Here is a 16,652-nt window from a genome sequence, read left to right as displayed (position 1 = left end):
GAGACCGCAATACAAGGCTCACAAAGTGTGCAACATTCTATGGTGTTCTCCAGGAACAAGTATGCACGGAGGCGTGTGCGTCAGCGGGACTGCCGTCCGTCAGTCCGTTGGTGGGTGGGTGTCAATAATTTAGCACAGGGGTGGCCAACTCCGCAGCCAGGTTTTCAGGACATCCCTGCTTCAGCACAGGTGGCTCAGTTAAACGCTGAGCCACTGATTGAGCCATCTGTGCTGAAGCAAGGATGGGTTGAGTCACCTGTGCTGAAGCAAGGACAGATTGAGCCACCTGCGCTTAAGCAAAGACTGATTGAACCCCCTGCGCTGAAGCAGGGAACTGATTGAGCCACCTGTGCTGAAGCATGGATGGGTTGAGCCCCTTGTGTTGAAGCAAGGACTGATTGAGCCCCCTGTGCTGAAGCAGGGACTTATTGAGCCACCTGTGCTGAAGCAGGGATATCCTGAAAACCTGACCGGTTGAGGACTGGAGTTGCCCACCCCTGCTGCAGCAGAAACAGTCTGCCGTGCGCTTCTGACGGTCACCCTGGATATTTCGATCATCACATCCGCGCTGCTCCTTGTTTGGCAATCTCCAATTTCCCCCCACGGCTATTCCAGCTGTTGTCGTGTCCGGTCCCGAGTTACTGTACACTGTATTTAATCTTTATTACGCATTAAAAATGCATCTTCATTTACAGCCCCTCTGCCTTCCTGTTTCTTTTTAAAGGGCAGACAGCATTCAACTTTTTACATAAGCAGTACAGTCTTTGCCTCCCTTTGTATGTATGTATGTATGTCTTTATTTATATAGGGCAATTAATGTACATAGCTCTTCACAGCAGTAATACACGTGACAATCATATAGATAACAAATAATATAAATATAACATATCTGGAAGACAGGCTTCAGACATAAAAGTAACATTTCGGAAGAGGAGTCCCTACCCCGAAGAGCTTACAATCTAATGGGTAGGTAGGAAGAACGTCCAGAGACAGTAGGAGGGATTTCTGGTCAGTGTGTCTGCAGGGGGCCAAGCTTTATGTATGAGGTGTAAAGTATCGGCCGCGGAGATACTCGTATGCTTCGGTAAGCAGGTGTGTTATAAGGTGGGTCTTAGAGAGGGTGCTAGTCGGATGTTGAGGGGAAGGGCGTTCCAGAGGTGTGGGGCAGTCAGTGAGAAGGGTTTTATGTGGGAGAGGGATTTTGACACAAAAGGATGTAAGGAGGGGCAGAGGAGGGTATAGTGAGATATTAGGGTGAGATGTAGGAGGGTATAGTGAGATATTAGGATGAGATGTAAGGAGAGGCAGAGGAAGGGTATAGTGAGATATTAGGATGAGATGTAAGGAGGGGCAGAGGAAGGGTATAGTGAGATATTAGGGTGAGATTTAAGGAAGAGCAGAGGAGGGTATAGTGAGATATTAGGGTGAGATTTAAGGAAGAGCAGAGGAGGGTATAGTGAGATATTAGGGTGAGATGTAAGGAGGGGCAGAGGAGGGTATAGTGAGATATTAGGGTGAGATTTAAGGAAGAGCAGAGGAGGGTATAGTGAGATATTAGGGTGAGGTGTAAGGAGGGGCAGAGGGGGGTATAATGAGATATTAGGGTGAGATGTAAGGAGGGGCAGAGGGTGGTATAGTAAGATATTAGGGTGAGATGTAAGGAGGGACAGAGGAGGGTATAGTGAGATATTAGGGTGAGATGTAAGGAGGGGCAGAGGGTGGTATAGTAAGATATTAGGGTGAGATGTAAGGAGGGACAAAGGAGGGTATAGTGAGATATTAATGTGAGATGTAAGGAGTGACACAGGAGGGTATAGTGAGATGTAAGGAGGGGCAGAGGAGTGTATAGTGAGAAATTAGGATGAGATGTAAGGAGGGGCAGAGGGGGGTATAGTGAGATATTAGGGTGAGATGTAAGAAGGGGCAGAGGAGGGTATAGTGAGACATTAGGGTGAGATGTAAGGAGGAGCAGAGGGAGGAATAGTGAGATATTAGGGTGAGATGTAAGGAGGGGCAGAGGAGGGTATAGTGAGATATTAGGGTGAGATGTAAGGAGGGGCAGAGGGGGTATAGTGAGATATTAGGGTGAGATGTAAGGAGGAGCAGAGGAGGGTATAGTGAGATGCAAGGAGGGGCAGAGTAGGGTATAGTGAGATATTAGGGTGAGATGTAAGGAGGAGCAGAGGAGGGTATAGTGAGATGTAAGAAGGGGCAGAGGGGGGTATAGTGAGATGTAAGGAGGGGCAGAGGAGGGTATAGTGAGATATTAGGGTGAGATGTAAGGAGCGGCAGAGGAGGGTATAGTGAGATATTAGGGTGAGATGTAAGGGGGGGCAGAGGAGGGTATAGTAAGATATTAGGGTGAGATGCAAGGAGGGACAAAGGAGGGTATAATGAGATATTGGGGTGAGATGTAATTAGGGGCAGAGGAGGGTATAGTGAGATATTAGGGTGAGATGTAAAGAGGGGCAGAGGGAGGAATAGTGAGATATTAGGGTGAGATGTTAAGAGGGGTAGAGGATGGTATAGTGAGATATTAGGGTGATATGTAAGGAGGGGCAGAGGAGGGTATTGTGTGATATTAATGTGAAATGTAAGGAGGGGCAGAATAGAGTATATTGAGATATTAGGGTGAGATGTGAGGGGGACAGAGGAGGGTATAGTGAGATATTAGGGTGAGATGTAAGGAGGGGCAGAGGAGGGTATATTGAGATAATAGGGTGAGATGTAAGGAAGGGCAGAGGGGTGTATAGTGAGATATTAGGGTGAGATGTAAGGAAGGGCAGAGGGGTGTATAGTGAGATATTAGGGTGAGATGTAAGGAGGGGCAGAGTAGGTTATATTGAGATATATGGGTGAGATGTAAGGAAGGGCAGAGGGGTGTATAGTGAGATATTAGGGTGAGATGTAAGGAGGGACAGAGGAGGGTATATTGAGATATTAGGGTGAGATGTAAGGAAGGGCAGAGGGGTGTATAGTGAGATATTAGGGTGAGATGTAAGGAGGGGCAGAGGAGGGGATAGTGATATATTAGGGTGAGATGTAAGGAGGGACAGAGGAGGGTATATTGAGATATTAGGGTGAGATGTAAGGAAGGGCAGAGTAGGTTATATTGAGATATATGGGTGAGATGTAAGGAAGGGCAGAGGGGTGTATAGTGAGATATTAGGGTGAGATGTAAGGAAGGGCAGAGGGGTGTATAGTGAGATATTAGGGTGAGATGTAAGGAGGGGCAGAGGAGGGTATAGTGAGATATTAGAGTGAGATGTAAGGAGGGGCAGAGGAGGGTATAGTGAGATATTAGGGTGAGATGTAAGGAGGGGCAGAGGAGGGTATAGTGAGATATTAGATTGAGATGTAAGAAGGGCAGAGGAGGGTATAGTGAGATATATGGGTGAGATGTAAGGAGGGGCAGAGAGGTGTATAGTGAGATATATGGGTGAGATGTAAGGAAGGGCAGAGGAGGGTATAGTGAGATATATGGGTGAGATGTAAGGAGGGGCAGAGGGGTGTAAAGCCTTAAAAGTGAGGAGGAGAATTCAATGTACAGTACATCACAGAATATGCATCATAAGTAAGGTTACCCTCAGACACCCTTTAGATATTTGAATAGGCTAGGGACAAGGTGATTACTAGTGTTATACCGGGGCCTATATTTTTCTAAAACTGGGTACCGGGTACCCAGACAAAATTAATCATTTTACCCGGACCGGTACCCAGTTACCCGGAAGGCACTTACCTGCAGAGTGAGGGAGACCACTGCGGAGGGTTAGGAGGGCCGCGGTGACATCTGGAAGCAGCAGAAGACGTCCAGGTGGTGGTGGCAGCAGGTGAAGTCCTTGTTCAGCCGACGGGAGCAGCAGGAACAGAGCAAACAGCTGATTCCTATGGGAGCCGGGGAACCATGGGACCAGAGCAGGAGCGTTCCTATTGGGCAGCCGGGGAGGAGCCCCGCCCTTGTTTTGGTCACATGGTTCCCTCGACTCCCACAGGCATCAGCTGTTTGCTCTCTTCCTGCTGCTCCCGTCGGCTGGACAAGGACTTCGGCTGCTGCTACCAGGACGTCTGCTGCTGCTCCCAGATGTAGCCGCGGCCCTCCTCACCTTCCGTCGGCGGCGGCAGGTAAGCGTTGAACTATTTTCAGCTGCACTGAAATTACCCGGCGCCCGCTCCGACCCCGGTGCCAGTCCCAGCCCCTTGCTGCCGAGTCCGGGTAATTTCTGGGTAGCTGAAAAAGCTCAGAGTACCGGGTAATTTCTGGGTACTCGGTACTGTCACGAGAGCTTGCGACAGGCTGTAATTGTACACCAAAAACTATATATATAAATATATATACCTGGGTTTGAACTGGGACGAGACTTAGATATGATAAATATAATTTATTCCTTGATAAAGGTGAACACAACAGATTATACAATAACAGGCAAAATATAGACACTTACTTAAAAGATGAAAATAATGAAAACAGTCCCATCTGAACTGGCAGTTTCATCCAGCAATCAGGAAATCATTCAGCAAACGAAGACAAAGGATATACACTGGCGACACAGTTTATTACACTGCGGCCAGATCCGCAAGCCGGGAGATTTCCCGGCTTGCTAGTGGCCGCCCCTCGGCATGCCGCGCGTCATAGACGCGCGGTCACGCGTCTTCGGGAGCGTGCGCCCCCTGCACGCGCGTCCAGGGGCTCCCCGAGGGAGCCCTGGTGTCCCGCGATCGCGGGACAGCGGCAGGGGGTTTCGGGGGACCCGGCGGACCCGGCAGCGGTAGGGAGAGCGCCCCGATCGGAGGGCGCTCTTCCGCTGCTTCGGCGCGCGCCCGTCACTCTCGGGCGCGCGCCAGGCTACTGCTGCGGCACAGAACGGGCAAATGCTCGAATAAACTGTGCCGCAGCAGTATGGGTGGACAGCAGTTTATAAACCGTTTGTCCCTCTATCTGTAACCTTAGGTGCCGAGACGGCTACCAAATGTCCCTTGGAAGCTTTTGAAGCTCATTTTGGGACTTCCAGCTTGGGGTAGCCCCCCCATCAACAAACCCTTTGAAGCAGGGCGGACAGTGTGAAGAGTCCCACTTCCTCTGGTTAATTCCTTTTGTCCGTTGGGCCAAGCATAAGCAATTAGCCAAATAGTCTTTGATGATCAGGTTTGTAAATTCTAGCCTTTCCTGCTCATCACCCCAGGGGTTCCTCAGACTTAACCAAAAGTTCATATTTACTGCAAATCATTGCATAACTTCCGTTCCGTAATACACACAGTCAGGTGAGATATATTACTGTATTCTGGGACACCTGACGCTCGTAGAGAGACCCATCATTACATTGTAATATGAACATTAATAGAGATATTAATATCTGGCATTTAGCAGCAGTTACATATTCAATGTTTAGACTTCCCAAGATCGGCTTACTCTCGCCAATACACTTATGTAATTCTTAGCCGGTTCAGCCAAGGACATCTCATAGTATTCTTATATTTAATAAAGTTACTCACTTTTGATATCCTGTTGGGGAATACCTTTTGCTGGAAGGTGTGAATAACAAACCCTTCCCTTCCTTTTGCCTGCTTCCCGCATAAACAATTCCCCTGGGAAGCCAGGCTCAAATCTAGCAGGATATCCTATTTAGCATCCTACTGGCCACGTCAATAAACCTTTTGAAGTGGGCTTTTGCTTTTCGCATAACCAATTAGGTCAGTTACCTATTGATCAGGGCGATGTATCACACCTCTCTGTTGATATACACTTCCAGTGAATACTCACGTGAATACTCATATGAGGCACCATTTGGTTCCTTACGCATTACAAAGACAGGCATTCTGCCTGTACATTAGCACACCATTAGCATTCTGCCTGTGTATTTCAAAAAACTGCAAAAAGTCACTTTATCAAAAATATATGTCCCTCTTATGACAAAGTTATATTTTTAATATGTGTGTACTTGGGGGGTGACCCGGGGTACCCCAAGGCTCAGAATACCTTGCTGGCAGGCAAGACAGGTCCATGAGGCAAAGGGAATACACAGATAACGCATTAACTAGCCCACTGGGCTTACACAATTAACCCCTGATGACCCAGTGTGTGTGTTATGCAGGTACTGATTAACCCAGACATTACAATGGAACAGGGAAGAATACATTTACAGGTTATAACAAGGGTAAAATCACATTTCTGGGCCTCAGCCCAGTTAACCCCTTGTCTCCCTGGCGACGTTAGAGGGGGGCCCTTGGGGGGTAACCCCGTTAACCCCGGGCCAAACCCTCCCTACCGCCACAGGTACATCACTAGTGATTACTGTATCTGCAGAAAAATCCTATAGACGGAGATAAACCAATGTTAATGAAGGTTCCCGGCCACCAGTAAAATAATCGACAGTGGTCTTCTTCATGGTGGTCTGAGAAGGACATCACCTACATTCTCAGTGTATGTGCATGGACTCGGCGTGTTACAAAGCTACTGTTAATGGATTGAATAGCTTTGGTCATGCTCTCCACTCTACGAACAAATGAAGAGAAAAAACCCTTATTGTGAAAGTTGGAAATGAGTCGGAGAAGGAGAAGACCTTTCTTGACCTTCTTTTAATGTCTGCCAAGATGGAAAGTTCTCTTATGAGTTAATAAGAAGAGAAGGGAAACGTTTACTAGTTATTTAGACAACCATGCTTGTCAGGGCAATGTCTGCAATTAGGTCTCCCTGGAATGTCTACGTCCAGCGTCCCAAATGGAAGACTTCCCACCAACGAGTGTCCCTACTACTGGAAGCCCGGCGAGGCTCCGTTCCCTAAAATGATAGTGGCTCATGATACTACTGTATTCTCTAAATGACTTTAATTCCCACACACACAAGTCAGGTGAGGCAAATGCTTTATTGGATCACAAGAACACGGGGAAACAAATGCTTTGCACTGCATGTTACCTTCTAGATGAATCAACCTTCCTTAAATGAAAGGGTTAATTCTCTTATGTTGCATTTTAGTCACATTGTCTATATATATATATCAGTATTAGCGTTGATCTAAACAGCAATTTAATATTTTTACCAAGTATTATAGAACCAGAATTCTCAAAGTTACCATATATATATTTTTGTCATATGTTAATATATTGATATAAACCCATTTAATTTCAGAACAGTTGCAGCACCAACGCAAATCTTGGCTTCTAAAATCGCGGCCTAAACTAAGTGAATAAATCTTTATTTTGTCGCCGAGAGGTCTTCAGAATATAACAGTGCGATGAATTCTAGATGAAAACACCACCCCCCCCACCTCCCCCAAATAATGAGACCCGCTGAAATACGTCCGAAAAGCCTTGTTACCCGGATATCTCGTAGTCGCTTCTTATTGCATCTTCTCTTCCATCTCCTCAATGCGGGAAGATACGACCTTCCCGTCCACCACTTCTTCAATGATGGTCTTCACCTTTCTTGTTTTGGTCGGGTCTGCAACGCAAGAAGGGTCGAAAATGTCAGATCCTAACTACAGAAGAGGATAAGATAACTTATCCACGGAAGTTAAGCGCCTGCAGAAGTTTCTGATAGGCGATCGCGCTGATTTTCTTATTTTTTCTTAATAACATAGTATTGAAGCAGGTGGGTCTCTAGGGCTGAACCGTATCCATTTCTACCCCGGGGGACCCCCTGCTTCCCAAGATTACAGGTCCCCAGTATGTTGTGCCGGTATCTCACTGCATGATTAAGTCTTCCGTGTCACGTGACCTGGGACATTTTGCACTCCATACCGGGGCCTGTAATCTTGGGAAGCAGGCGGTCCCCAGGGCTGAAATAAATGTGGTTCAGCTCTAGAGACAACCTCTAGACAACCTCTGACCGCTTCGGTCAGCAATTCCAGACAGGTGCGACCCGGTAGGATTAACACAGCGGGAGTCCCATCTAGAAGCAGGGGACCTCCGCTTGGTTAATCCTGATGTTCCATTAGTCTGGGCGCAGGGATTCCGTGTGCAGGGTGGGGTCACGCAGCTGCCATCTACGCCACAATAAGTCTGGCTGCATCTGTACGTAAAATTTAAGAAAGTGTTAGCTCCAAAACGTTTATGCCACCGTGGACCTGGTGGATTTTTTGGGGACGTATATATACAAGATAAATAAAATGAGGCACAGAGATGTCAAGTTACAATATTCTGTGCGTCATTTAAAGCCCTTAAATCAGACTCACAGTGCACAGAACTTTGAGCGAATCGATACGTTGATGACATTTTTTGCTCCACATCTCCCTTGATTACGCCCCATACACTTTCTCGCGAATTCAGTATAGTAAGTAATAGTGGTCGACACCAAGATGTCGTGCCATCAGTGAATAATGTCCCCAAGCCACTGTTGGAACAGTGTTGGACTTGGGACGTCAGACCGGTTGTTGAATGACCCATTTACGGACGCTTGTTAGAAAAGTTGTCGGGTGCTACGAGTGGCTGGTTTCCCCACTTTTTGTTCTGAATGGCCATGTGGAGGCTAAAAGGGTTTACAGTTGTTAGCTATTTTCTATTTATTTTGTGATATATTTCAAGTCTTGTTAACGACGGGCAGTATGTATTATTATCAAAGGTGTAAAATGTATAATTTGTAGATATTTGGCTCTGAAAACGTAAGAGGCCTATTCAATAATGGCACTATCATCTCTACACTGATCTTCCATACACTTTCTTATCAAGCAAAGGGATCTGATTCTGATAGAGAAAGCTAGTCTATAAACTGAATTCAACTGCCCGGTACAGCCGAAGCTCCGTCTGAGAGATGGCGACCTCTGAATTCCCACAACAAGAAACAAAAATTAGTATTAGGACCTCTCTTGCAATCCGCAGAAGATGCTGGGGATGTCTTGGATTGTGTTGCCGATGACTGGGAAACCGACAGGGAACCGGACTGAGATCCCGACTTGGAAGCCGACAGGGAACCGGACTGAGATCCCGACTTGGAAGCCGACTGAGAACCGGATTGGGATCCCGACTTGGAAGCCGACATGGAACCGGAATGGGAACCGGACTGAGAACCCGACATGGTACCCGACATTGATGAAGACATTGATGAAGATGATCTGGAGGTTGAAAAGGAGGATTGTCTATGGGAATGTGAATATTATGCATGTCTTATGTTACAGCACTATTAAGAGTTGTATCCCAGTAACTGTTTCCTATTACAGCGCCCCCTGTTCTTCCTATACACAGGGGACCCACAGATAGGAAACATTTGAACTTCACTTGCTGAACAAGCTGCAGTGTAACATGTAGCTCCATCTGGACCCAGCTTTGCCATCGCAATAATGCACATTACCAAGCAGACCATGGGTCCAAGTGTAGAAGTTCTTGCACTTTACTTCTCCCATTTTAGGCACGTGGAGATACCGTTATTTCCACAACACCACTGATAACATGTTTAAGGTCAACATCCACCGTTATATATAGTCCATTGTTTCAATGGCTGTCCCATTTGGAACAGACTCGATCACTCTATGGGGCATTTGTGCAGATTCAAGTGCTCTACTTTATATTGTTTTACTATATGGTAGTTCCCCAAACATTGGCATCATAAGAAGTAACATAACTTTCCACAAATTCATACGAAATGCTAGAAGCGAGCTGCCTACATTGTCACTTCTGATGCTGGAATGTGGGCTGCATTCCCATGTGGCTGCTCTTTGCCCTGTAGGAACGAGGTCCCAGAGAAGTTATTTGGTTGTTGGATGCTTCTACGTGGTTACATGTGCCTTACCCTAGCTCTCCGTCCAGCAGGCGGCGGTACGTTTCAATCTCCATCTCCAGACGGGTCTTGATGTTCAACAGCTGCTCGTAGTCCTGATTCTGTCGTTCCATGTCAGACCGAATCTGCGTCAGCTGCCCCTCCAGGCTGCTGATCATGCCCTGCATCTGCGCCAGCTGTCCTCCGTAGCGACATTCTGTATCGTTCACAGTGTCTTCAAGGGATTTTTTCTAGAGTTGGATAAAAGGGAAACCTTACTGCATCCATTACTGTCAGGGTCGTCTAGACCTCCTGCCTAGCCATAGCTTCTTTGTCCACTGGGTGTGCTGCTGCCTTCTGTTTGCTCTGGGTTCCTCTGTCTGTCTGTCTGCCTGTCTTCTTGTTGCTCCTCTCTCTGTCTTATAGTTCGGTTTCCTGTCTGTTTCCCTTGCCTTTGTTTCAAGTCAGACTCCTATGCACATGCCTCTGTCTCTGATCCTGATCTGTTCCTGTACCCGTCTGTATTTGATTCTGTTCTTACTAAAGGCCCTTGCTGGTAATCTGGCTTGTCCCTGGTTGTTCCTTGCTCCCCGGTCTCAGTCCCTGCTCCCCGGTCTCAGTCCCTGCTCCCGGACCTGTCCTGCCCCGCCTGTCCTGTTCCAGTCTCCTCGTTGCCGACCTCTGCTTGTTACCTGACTTTGCTACCTGCCGCCTGCCTCGGACCCCTGCTTGTTACCTGACTTTGCTACCTGCCGCCTGCCTTGGACGCCTGCTTGTTACCTGACTTCGCGACCTGCCGCCTGCCTCGAACCCCTGCTTGTTACCTGACTTCGCTACCTGCCGCCTGGCTCTGATCTCTGATTGTGACCCCTACTACGCTCCTGCTGTTCCGGCCACCGAGATCCTACCCGCCACAGGAGTCTCCCGTGACAATTACAGAACGGGCTGCTGATACCAGCTTCAGCCTACTTTAGCTGTGACCTACCATGGCCAGCTGAGATTGGAGCTCGATCTCTAAGCCCTGGAGCATTCGTCTCAGGTCGGTGATTTCACTCTTGCTTGAATGCACCTGCTCCACGCCGGCTGAAATATCCTTCTTCAACTCATTGCTCTGGAATGACAAAAGCAGAACTCGCTTCAACATCTGATGGGCCGGAATGAGTCGGCACCACCCGAGGTTCGAGATCAGGGGACATGCTCCAGTGATACTGAGAATGAAGAATGGACTAATTTGGAATGCCCTTCCCCTCAATATCCAAATGGCGCCCACTCTCTCCACCATTAAGACCCATCTTAAAACACACCTCTTTAATCAAGCATATGGGTAGCTCTGTTGGCTAATACATCTCAGATGCACTGACCGTGGCCCCCTGCAGATGCACTTCCCAGAACACCCTCCTACTGTCTCTGTAAGTTCTCCCTACTTACCAATTAGAGTGTGAGCTATTCAGGGCAGGTACCCCTTTTCCTATTATTTTTTTTATGTCTGAAGACTGATATATGTTGTTGTTAAGGGCCTATATTGCTAGTAGTCACTTTAAGTAACAGCTCATTGTTCTGGGACTGTCACTGTATAGCCCTCATCCTTAATGCATCATCACATTAATTATAGAAGGATCGCCCTCTACATTCAACGAGCCTGTGTAACTCTAGATGGCTTTGAATGTTCCATTCATGGTCCTCCCTACGTGGGCCAAGAGGACAAAGGGAAAGATGTTACCTTTTGGTTGAACAGCTGCTCAGCTTCCCTGCGGTTTTTCTCGGCCAAGTTTTCATAGTCCGCTCTCATGTCGTTCAGGAGCTTGGTCAGATCTATACCAGGAGCCGCGTCCATTTCTACGGTCACTTGGCCGGCAGAGCCGCCCTGCATAGATGCCACCTCCTGAGCAGTCAGACAGAGGACACGGATCAGTATAAAGAGTCGTAGCAAGAGTACATGGGATACCCACCATAAATGGTCATGGTGTCCACACAGTTTTTAAGTAGACATGTTACCTCCTCTATCTGGATAAAGCAAATGGGCATTCAAGGATTTAGGAGTTAACTCCATTTATGTCCAATCAAACCTCTATTGTTTGTACACACATACTGTAGTAGGCAATAGAAGAGTCTGCTAATAAAAACGCAGAAGAGTAGCAGGAGATATATCAGGAATTCCTACATAACCTTTTCTGTTTTTGAGATGTTTGTCAGTTAGGGTTTTTGGAGACTAGCTCTGGTTAATTATACTCAGAGCATTGTAGCGTATTTTTATTTGGGTTGCATGTCTGGGTTAAAGAACCAGACGCTCTTTACCGCCCCGATCCTTTCCGCTCACCTCTGCATGGTTCTTCTTGAGATAAGCCAACTCTTCAGACAAGCTCTCGATCTGCATCTCCAGGTCACCTCTGGACATGGTCAGCTCGTCCAGGACTCTTCGGAGGCCGTTAATGTCGGCCTCAACGCTCTGGCGAAGAGCCAGTTCATTCTCATACCTTAGAGAGAGAAATGATTAGCATTACCATCTAATTAGAAGTGAATTGTCCAACATGTGTCCACCACACAGTCCCTTTTCCAAACGAAACTTTCTCAGTGGAGTTACGATGTGAAACGTTAGTTGTAGTTACTGTCCTGGAACAATGGATCCAATTTTTCCACCTTACCCAGCATGCACCACTATACATGATTTTATGAACCTAGGTAATCTGATTTACTGCACTAATCTTACTGAGATATGGATATAATTACATGTATATTCTGGGGTGCACGGGGTACATTGAACTTACTTCAGTTTGAAGTCATCAGCAGCCAGTCTGGCGTTGTCTATTTGCAAGATAATGCGGGAATTATCAATGGTGGCACCGATGATCTAAAAAAGAAAATGTAAGAGCCATTAGCTTTGTGTGATGGGTACATTGGTTTCGAGGTGCTGGAAGGACCTGCCATGTGTAGGGTGGCCAGGTGTCCAGTATTGAACTGGACTGTCCTGTATTTGGACATGCTGTCCAGTAAAAAATGAAAGGTAATACTGGACATGTATGTGACCTTTATTACCTCTCCGTACAGTGACCTGACTGGCTTGGGGGGCCGCAGGATTTCCCTGAGCAGGGCTTTTGCTACAGCTTGGGGGCTGGGCAGCTTCCTCCATCCCTATTGGCTGCTGCTGGGTAATGCAGCCAATCAGGAGGTGGTGTCAGGAGCCCGGAGGTGGGGCTAAGGAGAGGAGGAAATAGCATGGAGCAGAGAGAGGTGCGTGGGGTGTGTGTGTGTGTGTCTCGAGCGTGTCACAACTTTCATCATTGTGTCCAGTATTTTTGGAGAAGCCATCTGGCAATCCTAGCATGTACAGCTACAACTGCTGGTTGTAGACTGCTTGCCTTGATAATTCTGCACTTAAACCCACCCATGCTGCGATATTCCAGCAGCCAGACTAATGGCCCATCGGATTAACACAGCGGGGGTCCTTGCATCTGAACGGGGACTCAGGCTTTGTGAATCCTACCTTGCTGCGAGTCCCATTCAAACGCAGGGACCCCCGCTGTCTTAATCCGATGGGCCATTACAGCCTTCTGTGGACCATCTCGCGAGTTACTGCGAGATGGTCACAGATTTGCCTTGGCAAGCAGTCTACAACTGGCAGTTGCATCTGTATATGGCATGGAACACAACATAAGCAGCACAACTCCAGCTGGCAGTCAGGATTTATACAAGTTTCAGATGCCCCAAACTTTCCAATGTCAGCAAATGGAAATGCTACAGGGAATATTCACTATTCGCAGATGATAAACATGTACAGCAGATAGTCACTGCATTGCATTATTCTTTTTATATTTTGCATGTAAACATTCAAAGCGTTAAGAGAAAACATGTGTTTTGGGTTGCAGCGGTGATACCTTTATTGGCTAACTTAACATTTGAGGTGCAAACTTTCAAAAATACGTTTTCAGATTTGGGGCACTTACTATTGGGTTAATATTGTTTGCTTCGCTTAATTCAATTGCTGCACACGCCCTTTTGTTGGAAAGGGTGTGACTGTTGGTTTGCTGCTACCCATTTCTACGTTCCAAGACATTGATTATATCACACAGTATATTTATTTCTCAGGCAAACGTATACTGTAGTGCCGACAAGTATTGTAAAACAAATCTGGGGCAATCACCAACAATACCCAGGTACATGCTGGGTACATGCTGCAACATTTCAGTGACATTTCTGCAGACAGGCTAATGGCCCATCGGATTAACAGCGGGGTCCCATTCAAACTGAATGGGACTGCCAGGGACCCCTGCTGTGTTAATCTGATGGGCCATTAGTCTTTGCAGAAATGTCACTGAAATGTTTGCAGCATGTACCCAGCATCTACCTGGATCTTGTTGGTGATAGCCCCAGATTTTCCAAGGCAAGTTTAAGGTACGTTTTAGAATACTCGTCGGCGCACCTGTACATCTTTTAGAAAAGCATTACAATACAGATGGCAGAAAGCGTTACCTTGTTCCTCAAGTCTGCGATGATCTCAAAGTACTTGCTGTAGTCATTAGCCGTTCCACTGGCCCCTACGCTAAGTTGTTTCTCATACCAGTCTCGGATTTTTATCTCCAGGTCACTATTAGCTTCCTCCAAGGCTCTCACTTTGTCCAGGTAGGAAGCCAGACGGTCATTGAGGTTCTGCATGGTCTGCTTCTCGTTTCCTGACCCCCCTCCGAAACTGCCGCCACCAGATCCCCCCCCGAAACCGCCGCCAAATCCCCCTCCGAAACCGCCACCAGATCCCCCCCCGAAACCGCCACCGGATCCCCCCCCGAAACCGCCACCAACAAAGCCTAAGCTCGCACCTCCGCCATAACCACCACCTGAGCCACCTCCGAAGCTTCCACCACCACCTCCACCTCCATATCCACCTCCAGAGGCTGACCCATAGGACATTGAAGAAGAGCTAAAACTTGGGCCGCCGCTATGAACATTTTGGTAAGACGATCTGGTACCAGAACGATAAGACGACATGTTGGGTCCTTATCAGGGGGACTCCCGCTGAGCCAGAGAAGGTAGATGTAGCAGAGAGAATGTGGATGCCGATTCTGGGTTTCATCCTTTATAGACAGAATATGGTGGGTGGGTCATTTATAAATTGGACGTCCTCCTTGAGAAAAATACTTATTTTTTTGCCAGCTCATCACCTGTTGTACAAACTTCACTAACATAATCAATCTACCTTTGTCGAAAATATGTTGTCCTCGGGCTATTAGTTATAAATTAGAAACAGGGAGAGGGAAATTCTTCTTACAGAAGAATCTCCCCCCCCCCCCCCCCGGTACGGTCTGTCTCACCTTTCCCTGGGCTCCATATATCAGGTTTACAGTCTCGATTGGAGGGCTCTTTTGGGAGACATACAGGTAGCACCTGCCTCTCTAGCCAGACACCAAATGGTTAACTATTTATATTTGTGGGTGGTTTCATTGACATTGGTGTTTGGCCTACAATATAATCAGTGCCCACAGCTTATTAACAGCAGTGTGCTAATGAATAAAGCAAGAGAGAGATATTGTGATCCTGCTTGGAAGAGCTTTGCTACAATAGCACTGGAAGGTAAAGCTACAGATGTCTACAGTGCCGTGACCACGATGGTCTCGGCACCGAATGTTTGACGCTTGGGACAATACATCTTTCTACCTCTGTGCTTCCCCCCCGGAACATCGGCATTATGGTCACACTATGTTGGCTAGTCCCAGCCATTGGATCATTTCTGTGTAGCTGTTGAGTGGTGTAACCTCAACGTCCGGCCACCCTCACTCTTTGGCTTTTATAAACCATCGGGGGTCTAACTGGTCAACACAAGATCGGCACAGTGGAGGGGGATCCGTGTTTAGACCCTGATTTCCCTATATTAATACGCTGCGAAGAGGTCGTCCCAGTGCTGGAGATGAGATCAGCTTCGCTTCAATGAATGGGACATTCAATAGACCCTGGGAGACCTATGTGTAGGTCTGGAGTCCAGCAGTGACCTGGCTAATCCCAGCTTGAGAAACGTCTGGGTTAATTAACCAGGTCCCAGCTGCCTCGTTGAGAGTCTTTAGGAACCCAGAGCTCCCACCTGCTCAGAGTTCCTGTCCGAATCGGAGAAGTATATTCTGGAAGGAAGGCCTGTTACATGAGGACACTGATCCATGCTATATGTTTCTATCCTGGACTTGAACCGCCCTGGCTGGGAAAGGCCAAAGCTCGGGACTGATCTTTACGTTCGTTTATATATGCTGAAGAAAAGCTGCCTTATTTTGGGTTCCATGTTTTTGAGGCTGATCAAACAAGCCAAGTGTCCTTGCGTGGTCCCCAACAGGGACGGGCGTTTTCTTGAGCACGTCGGAGGCGGCTTTGCAGCATTTTGAGTTGGTTGCCTCTGTGTGAGGTATTTGGGGAATTTGGGTAGGTCACTTTACTCTCCCATGCCCAGATACCCCCTGCTGCCCAAAGTGGTTGAACTAAGGGCATGGTGCCTTATGCATAAACCCAAAGCCATCGTTCTCACAGAAACATGGCTAACCCCTAATACCCCCAATGCAAATATCGCCATTCAGGGATACTCCATTTCTAGGAGAGATAGGTTAAAGAGAGGAGGAGGGATGTTATTTTATATTGCAGACACCGTACAATTTTGTCTTGTATATAATGTATTCCCTGCTCACTTATGTAACTATGTATTTGTAACCATGTACAGGCATACCCCGGTTTAAGGACACTCACTTTAAGTGCACTCGCGAGTAAGGACATATCACCCAGTAGGCAAACTGCAGCTCACGCATGCGCCTGTCAGCACGTCCTGAACAGCAATACCGGCTCCCTACCTGTACCGAATCTGTGCGCAAGCGGGGAGACTATAGAGCCTGTTACACATGTGTTATTTACATCAGTTATGCGCGTATAGGACGATTGCAGTACAGTACATGCATCGATAAGTGGAAAAAAGGTAGTGCTTCACTTTAAGTACATTTTCGCT

General features: G+C 47.2%; 1 protein-coding gene across 1 annotated transcript; it reads right to left on the bottom strand.

Annotated features, from left to right (window-relative positions):
• Positions 1-6,841: 6,841 nt before the first annotated feature.
• On the bottom strand, positions 6,842-14,746 carry LOC142473115 (keratin, type I cytoskeletal 47 kDa-like). The gene is made up of 8 exons (XM_075580272.1): positions 14,153-14,746; positions 12,451-12,533; positions 12,003-12,159; positions 11,406-11,567; positions 10,671-10,796; positions 9,719-9,936; positions 8,794-9,044; positions 6,842-7,435 (listed from the first exon to the last, which is right to left on the bottom strand). Exons 1-8 carry the CDS (start codon positions 14,663-14,665, stop codon positions 7,335-7,337), a joined length of 1,611 nt encoding a protein of 536 aa, XP_075436387.1. The 5' UTR covers positions 14,666-14,746; the 3' UTR covers positions 6,842-7,334.
• Between the last annotated feature and the right edge of the window lie 1,906 nt (positions 14,747-16,652).

The sequence above is a fragment of the Ascaphus truei genome, chromosome 23 (genome assembly GCF_040206685.1).
Source record: "Ascaphus truei isolate aAscTru1 chromosome 23, aAscTru1.hap1, whole genome shotgun sequence".
Lineage (NCBI taxonomy): Eukaryota > Metazoa > Chordata > Amphibia > Anura > Ascaphidae > Ascaphus > Ascaphus truei.
The sequence above is the reverse complement of the archived record's forward strand: the minus strand, read 5'-3'. Positions and strand labels throughout refer to the sequence as shown.